At 42.3% G+C, this 8,745-nt stretch overlaps 1 protein-coding gene across 2 annotated transcripts in view; it reads right to left on the bottom strand.

The window, feature by feature from the left end:
• Positions 1–4,343: 4,343 nt before the first annotated feature.
• rhbdl1 (rhomboid, veinlet-like 1) overlaps positions 4,344–8,745 on the bottom strand; it is a 65,195-nt gene continuing 60,793 nt past the window's right edge. For both annotated transcript variants that reach the window (XM_083787260.1, XM_083787261.1), the window contains 2 exons: positions 5,551–5,611; positions 4,344–4,731 (listed from right to left, as the gene is read on the bottom strand). In XM_083787260.1, the coding sequence (XP_083643386.1) occupies positions 4,460–4,731; positions 5,551–5,611 (333 nt within the window). In that variant the 3' untranslated portion in view covers positions 4,344–4,459. The remainder of the gene's footprint in view (positions 4,732–5,550; positions 5,612–8,745) is intronic.

The raw sequence follows: 8,745 nt of genomic DNA, 5'->3' as shown, positions 1-8,745 counted from the left end.
ATTCCGTGCTCAGCCTATCAAATCATCACAAAAGTCATTCTGGCCGATCACTTTGCCTTTGCATTCAAATCATCACTATGGGGTGATCAGCCAATCACAAGCCAATGTTTGTGTTCACACAGAGCCTCAAAGCTGGGCATAGGAGGGGCTAGTGCCCTTCAAAAACGCACACCTATGGTGACATACAGAAACCGGGAATAAGAAACAGTAGTTAAGAAGATCTCAAGTATGCTGCTACAGTACGTTAGGCTGCATTACAGAATAAGAACAAGTACAGAGGTGAAACGTGAAAGTAACAGAACTGTACGTTGAATTTGAAAGAATGAAGTCAATAAAGGGGTTCACCGTGTTGATGAGAGATGAATGCTTGCATAATTGGTTCTGCAATCTGCTCAACTATTAATCATTAAGATTTGATCATTATGCACTGCAATTAGTGCAATGAGTGAGTAACCCTCCCCTGCATTACACTCTACTTTAGACATTGCAACTGCTGGCTAATAGAGGAGAGGTTGTGTGAATTACTAAGTATGATGGATGTTAAGCATGATGAACATGTTAAGGTAAGGTAAGGTAAGGTAAGAACCTGGTAAAATACCGCCTCCCCTCTTGCAGTGACCATACATCATCCTGACACTGGAATTGTTGTGATGTGCACTGCACGCAACAAGACACAAAGGTAAGCATGTAACTGCTCTACAGCCTAGACTGGTGTTTTATGGGGAGTGCCTCCTTAATTCCTGCTCTCCCTCGATCTTTCATAAGCCTCGCTTTGGTACCACCCAAACTGTCACATTATGTTAGCCAGGGATGACAGTCGCACCTCTATCACATCTTTAAACTCCTCTCCCTTGAGCTGTAGTCTAAATAACAGAGAAGGGAAGGGGAGGGCACAGCCTTCCTTAGTCGAAGGTGTGATGACATTGCTGTGTTTGGCTTGAGCCCACAGCCAGGTTAATAAAATACGCTTGGGTAACTTTACCCCACCCGGTTAATTAAGATACATGCACTTCATTCCCATCACCTGCTGGTGCAGTCAAACAGCAGTCAAATCATGAATGTTAATGTAACTCTTAGAGTGTAAAGATTAACCAATTTGGGACCACGTAATTAAGAGCCCATTTGGGTCCATTGCTACACTCTATCATCATCGAAGGCTAATTATGCATTATTTATTGTACTTTAGCAATAATTTTATACTGTAGCAATAATGTTCACAACGGGTGCACAAGTTTCTATCACAAGTGCATATGTCATACACTGGGAAATATTTTCAGTCTGTTATGTTTGATTGACTAAAATGCGTAATTTTGAAAATGGCAAACCTTTTACCTCCGTTTACTAGTCAGCTGTTTTATGACCAACCATCACGATCGGTAAATGCATAAATAGCAGTCAACGTCCAATTAATTATTGATTGAGAGGGAGGGGGAAAAAATGAACATTGAATGAATCAATGTAATTGCGAGCCAAGCCTGAGCTTTTTAAAAGATATGTTGTTGAATTGTTTGCTAAAAAAAATAACTGCTTTCAGGCATCATCTACACACCAACTTGGCAACATCACAATTAACTGACCTCAGCCTACTGTCTGTGTTTACTATCTGACCAGCTAAGATGTGAAAATGTGTGCAGCTACAGGGGAATGACCAATATTTAAGCCTGATTTGTATTTAGTTGCACATAGATGTCGCACAACGGAAATAGCAGATCTACAAGCTGTAGATCAGCTGAGATCTGAGACAAGCTGTCTCAGTGTGGTGCAATTTGAGCTTGTTGTTCAGCTATTTTTGGTGCACGACACCTGCCTGCAGCTATAAGTTTAACTCACTCTGACAAAGAGTGCAGACTCCCACAGGTATGTACAGTAGTTGCGCAAACAGAACCCCCCCCCCCCCCCCCCCCCCAACAGTTGAATATTCAGAATGCTGATGTCTCTTATTCAGTCTCTGGCCACACCAACTCTAGATGAACAATGTTCACTCAAGCTCACCAGCAATTCCAATTAATACATTTATTTTTTAATTTCTCTGCAGCCTTTGCCTTCAGTGAGTTGGTTCTTCTATGGCTTATTTTGTAAAGCACAAAAGATTTATGATGTCAAGTGGACTTGAGTCGTTCTGCCAAGAAAACATGATTTTGCCTCACAGATAATGAGGATCAAAGCCATACAGTAACAGTTATGAGAAGAACAACAATCTTAGCATGAAGTTTGCACCATTTGAAACTTTTCCCCCCCTAAACAAGGAAAAGAAATACAAATAAATATACTCTTAGTCATGAACATACAATATACATATCCACTATCAAATGAAAAACAGAAATAACTTAATAACACTCTTTTTTATGAATACATTCCTTTACAAAAGTATACAGTCCCTAAGAATGTTAAACTGAGGTATAGACTGGGCCTGACAGAGACCCCAATGCCCTCTGGGACATGGAGGTTAGAGGTCAGGTGATGACACATCCGTGCCCTCCCCAGTTCAGTCGGTTAGAGAATAGGCAGAGGCCTGTGTGTGTGTGTGTGTGTGTGTGTGTGTGTGTGTGTGTGTGTGTGTGTGTGTGTGTGTGTGTGTGTGTGTGTGTGTGTGTGTGTGTGTGTGTGTGTGTGTGTGTGCGTGCGTATACGTATACGCGCATGCGTTCTCAGACCACGCTGTACTTCAGTCAGCTGTGGTTGTCTTCAGAAGACAGAGAAGACCTCTATCTGCAACATGTTTGTGTCCTTGTCTCAGTCAGATCGATCCACACATGAGATGATATATTTTACACAGTAGGCTACTTTAGCAGGTTTGTAGCTAGCATTATGCCACATTAATAGATGAAGCTCATTCGCTGAAGAGACAACCACCAAATAAATAATTAAGTTAAGAATGTCAATATTCTTAGACCCATTTCATTGTCTCTTTCCCTTCCATCACAGGTGTCTTGTATAATGCAATATAATATGTACCATATCCACAGTGTATGTATGTTAGGGATGGGACTTTATAAAACTTGTGCCCTCCTAGATTTAAAGATCCCATGAAGTGAAAATCTCTATAAATAAATATAAATAATACATACATCTGCACTCAACTAAGAAAAGAAGAGAGAGGGAGGGGGAGAGAGAGACTTGAGAGATAGAGTATTCTTGTATATTTTGAACAAGATCTCTTTGTTGCTAAACTCTCACTTTAATATGATATTTCGAATGAGATCTCATACTTGAGGTGCAACACTTGGCCTTTGTTTCAGAGGTAACAAAGAAAAAGTTGTGAACCCATTTAGACCTGAAACACCTAAATTATATACGTTGTTCTACCTTTCAGAACAGATGGGCGCTAACCCCCTCCAACGTCTGGCTTTTCGGGAAAACTGTGTCATGGCAGCCAAAACTATAGTAGGCCTATATAGGCTTTTAATTACGTAAAAATAAGGACAGCACCGCACGTAACGTCATGCGGCAGCCAAGTCTATGGACTTTTAATTGTTGTTTAGAATACGATGATTGTTTAAAGAAGTGAGGCGCCACTCAAGTGTGATTTTTATAATCAGCCTCAGGTCTAAATTAGGGGTATGTGTCTATATTCACACACACCAGCAATTTTGCTCATACTCCCACCACCAGTGGCCACTGTGTGAATATGGTTAATAGATGCTTAAAATGTTTTTTTAAATGTAGTGCCCCACCCGAGTCAGATACATACACAGTGGGAAATATCTGACTAAATATCTCATGAAGCATTCTGGTGATTCAAACATATTGTCACAGTCCCACTCATTACCTCTCTTTTCTTCATAGCATCCCCAAACATTCTGACCACTATTCCGTGTCTCTCTCCATTGTAAACCTAACATAGCCCAAAGGCCTTAAAATAAATATCACAAAACTTAATCTCATCACTGCTTCCTTGTTTGGCATTACCCCCAATTAAAAAAAAAAGTTTCATAAATTGCTGCTGTTGAATATTTGTCTAGCACCTTTGCATATAACTTGCAACCATTCTTTTATTTTTGGTCAGAGGCCTGCATGAATTGAGTTTGAGATTTCCATTCACAGGGTCTTTAAATGGTAAGCAGGATGCACTTGTCTATAATGGAATCCCTCAGAATAAAAGAGTTCAACAGCAAATTGCTCTGTGAAAGGTTAGAGCAATAAGGTGGATGGGATTTCAACATATAAAAAGAGAGATGTTCCTCAAAGTGGATATGAGGAACTGTCACCTGTACTTCTTGCTACTGTAATCCCTCTTTAATAAAAGAGAAGTATTTCTTTGATTTGCAAAGTATCTGTAGAAAATATTTATAATATTATTCTTGGTTGGCTTCAGTATATCGAATGAATTCATATCGGTTGGTTCGAATTTGAAAGGAGGGGGCAGGGGGGGGGGGGGGGGTGGTTTACGGTAGCCAGTGCAGAAAAACGTGGATGCACAAAGCAGGGTTTGGGCCTGGGGCCCGGGGGAGGGCCTTCATCAGGGGGGAGGAGGAATCTGCACACCCAGCAGCTCGTAGGCAAAGATGTTCCAGAAGATTGCAAAGAGAAGGAAAGTGATGAAGGAGAAGACGATGACCCACCAGGAACACTGCTTCTGCAGGCTCTCCTCGTAGCTCCGCAGGATGAGCAGCCCCATGCTTATACCCACCACTGCCCCCGACAGGTGAGCCATGAAGCTGGGCTGAGGCCCCGAGGAGGGCAGCGGAGGCGAGAAGCGCAGCCACACCGCCCGGCCAACTTCCGAACTCACTGTGAATGACAGAAAACAATAGTCCATATTCACATGGTGGCCATTTTGTTCTTCATATTCGGTGGATGGGGTACCCAAAACTCCCCGGGTATGAAGTAAGACCACAATAGCCTCTGTGTAAATATGGTCAATGATACGGCAACAGAATCAGCAAGGTGAGAGTCTGAGTTCAGCCTGGCAGTCATGATACTCAGGCGAGAGAAGGATTAGAGTGGGGTTTATATTGTGCTATCAGCCAGCAGGGAGATGAGCATATAATGATGGTTAAAGCTGAGCTACATCCTGTAAGGTTATTCCACATTTGAATCATAGCCAAAGATGGGTCCCGGGAGGATTAAAAAGTAACCCCCAAATGAATGCAGAGAAATTACCATCAAAAGTAATACTATTTGACCACTATAGTGAGAGAGGCTGAATACTTAGAGTAGTTGAACATAGCCGTCTAAATGCAGCAGTCCACAAAAGCAGTCTGTTAGAGTGCAATTCACAACTAAGAGAATTGTATTTGAAAACGGGAGTGAGATAACGGACAGATGGAGGGAACATATTGCTCGCTAACGAACATCATATTGGATTGGCTCTCATGTGCTGTACACAGACAGTCATGCAGTATGACTGGAGTCCTTTAAAAACTACTCACTCTAAGTCATTAAATATTATTACAGTAAGTGATGTAGCCTGCACTTATTGGATCCTATAATATAAGTCCCACTTGTAGGATTCATGGCAATTGCCTCTTAGACTGTGAACAACATGTGTAGTGCTTTCTTTTTAAATGTTTAGCTAGGAATGAAAATGTAAATAAGAATGTAACTTACTGCAGACCAATGCCAGGATCATGCGGAGGAGCTTGTATGGACAGCGCATCCCAGCCCAGTTCTGAAATGAGCAAAGACAATGTCCAAGTCACATGAACAAGCAATCACGTAAAAATAATAGCATATTTAGACTGTAGAGAGACGATCCATATTCATATGGGCACCTACTGTATATGAGACATTATTTTACACCTGGCTGCTCTCCACTTACTGGTTCCATTCCAGTGGCATTCTATTAATCAGGGGGCTAAGATAGTTTAACAGAGGGGTGAGAACAGGACAATAAAAAGCCCCTGTGATTCTCCTGGGATAAAGAAAAAAACAATGGCATCTTGCCTTTAGAATAATCAAACGCAGCACGCGGAGTCAGTTCAGTCAGTCAACCTCAAGGGGGGTTCTTGCCATGCTCAAAGGCTCATTCTATACTCAAGGGGTTAACATGCTGCATTACTATGTGGGTGTAGTGTGTGCAAGTCTCACTCATTCGTCGATGCGGCAGTCAGCTGACCAATTGGGCAGGCTACTTAAGCTCACTAGACTCCATGCTCTTCCTGCCTTCCTCTGCTCATGGTTCCCGGTTGTATGTGATTGTGATGTTTTCTCCCACCACCACCCCAGCACCACCGGTGGGCTCTGCTATTTATGCTCCCCATGGGGGGGTTATTGTATATCTATCTCCCTGCTCTTATGTTTTCTGTTGTTGCTTAATCGTGGCGAGCAGGGAGAAATCCAGCAGAGCCGAACGCCAAGTCAAATATCATATGCACACTCATTCTGCAATAAATATTGGTTAATCTATTCGTGAGTTGTCTGACTGAAATACATTTGTTCCTGCATGGGGATGAAAAATCAGAAACCAATCACATCCCTCCTTAAGTTCCTAGCCCTGGGGTGTGTGAGAGATTTCTTCCCCTCTCCTTACACTGAAAGGGAAGCAAAGGCGACTGCCATGCAAGATTAAAGACGGCCAGGATAAGTCAATAAAATGGAGTCCTAACAACACTGCTATGCCCCGATGTTTAATATGACTGTGGATTGGCAGTGCTAATAAAATCCCAATAATAATTGTGTGCGTGTGTGTGTGTGGTGATGTGGACAACCAGGCTTGACCCCCATGTGAGAGCTTAAAACCTGCACTGTGTGTAATATTCTATGGGATTACTGACTCTGGTTTCGACTCTACACAGAGAAACACAGAGAACGAACACTACAGAACCTCGACAGATCCCTTTTGAAGGTGTGTTGACACCGTTACCGTTATACATGGTTGATTAACAGACGGTTCAGATTCTCACTAAAGTCTGTTGACACTGAACAGATTCACTGTTGATTGTCTGTACATAGCGTAGATTCATGAATTTATTATTCATTGGTGATTATACTGTACTACATTCTAATATTAATTGTTGATTGTCTGTACATATACCGTAAATCCATTCATTCATTGGTGATACTATATTTGTCTCCACCAGACCAGTCTGTGTACAGTTCATCTCTGGCAATGTCGGCCTGATCAACGTGAAACTCTGCACGCACACTCCCTGGATGCCAGAGCAGAAGCTCTCTGCCCCACATTATCACATTGGTCTGTTATAGCGCCACTTTTGGCTACTACTCCTATAGATCACATGTGATCACACAAATCGGTACACATTATCTCTGGGGTCATGTGATCAAGAAGTATGAGTTAGACTTTTCCAGATCCCAGATCCTATTCCAAGTAGCTATGACCAAAGTTTGCTGGGCCAGGGAAGGCAACCTAACCTGACGCTGCCAGATGAGGGCGGTATTGGGTAACCATGTTCCCCAACACAGCACTCATCTGGGATCTCTCAGGGAGTTGAGCTGACAAAAATCCGTTCCGTACCGAACCAATCAGCGTGAGCTAAGGGCGGGATATGTGCGAAACCGGATGTGAAGCTATATAGACACGTCAATATGATTGGTTGTGTTTGCACGCCCACACGGTGATAGACAGACGGTCCCATCCAATCATCTACCAAGTATCTTGAAAAAAAGGAACAGCCCCGTCATCGAATTTGCTTCCGCGATCCCAGATCCCAATAAGCTGTGAAACAAATTTGTGTAGCAAGCTTCTTGGATCTGGCAGCGTCAGGTTAAAGGCAACCTGCCCAGGCGGAGATCTGGGCAGGTTTATTTAATTTTTCATTGGCTCTTGACCCTTACCTGTTTTTCAGTCTTACTTCTTTTGCTGCAATGAAACCCGAATGTCCCCCGGGGATCAATAAAGGTTTCTGTAATCTTTATCTTAACTCAGCCAGGTGCCATGCTCTTTTCTGCTGAAAGGCAATTTTCTTTGACATACACTCTCATGCAATCTTTATAAAGGACAGTCAGTTTTCAATGGTATAAATTGTTATCATAATGGTGATGATGAAGTCAAGAATTGCTGAGACGCACAGCAGCATTCTTTCGCCGACTGACAGGAAAACATTTTGCCTTGCACTCTCAATCAAATTGTCAGCCCAGCTGTTTTCGGTATAGAAAATTACATTTGGATGATTGGTTTGGACAAATTGACGCATTGAATTAAGAAAAGAAGCTACACAAAAGAGAAAAACCCTGCAATGCTCATCAAGGCAGATTTAATTCAAAGGGGACTCATGCAAACAGTTGGCCTCAAAAACTAAACTGAGCTTGACTATCTCTTTTCAACTCACTATTGGTGAGGCTTAGGCTGCGGTAACTGTATATAGAAATATGTTTCCCGTCGTACTGTACAACCTTAAACTGAGCTGAGCCAAGACATTCCTTGAGGGCTCCTACTAGTAGACAGAACCAGTCATCAAGCACACTAGACCAAACAAACTGTCTGCAATTGGTTGCTATCAGCACAAAGCCACGTAGACCAAAGTTAGAAACTCTTGCTTTTGCGCTTTGATTTCCTATTTCTGTTGTCACTTTCCTATAGCCTTTAGTGACGGTCTAGGCTGAAGTGATTAATGAGATCGTATGCTGCCTCGAGACCTTGACAGAATATACTAAGGACATTTAACACAAGCCTGTGTGTGTGTGTGTGTGTGTGTGTGTGTGTGTGTGTGTGTGTGTGTGTGTGTGTGTGTGTGTGTGTGTGTGTGTGTGTGTGTGTGTGTGTGTGTATATTGTTGCTGTTGGGGAGAAATCTTGTATCCATATCTCAACTTCTTTTTTACAAGCTCACTATGCACTGAAGCG

This window comes from Protomyctophum parallelum (genome assembly GCF_964188405.1).
Source record: "Protomyctophum parallelum genome assembly, chromosome: 17".
In the NCBI taxonomy this organism is placed as follows: domain Eukaryota; kingdom Metazoa; phylum Chordata; class Actinopteri; order Myctophiformes; family Myctophidae; genus Protomyctophum; species Protomyctophum parallelum.
This window is presented reverse-complemented; position numbering and strand designations above follow the sequence as displayed.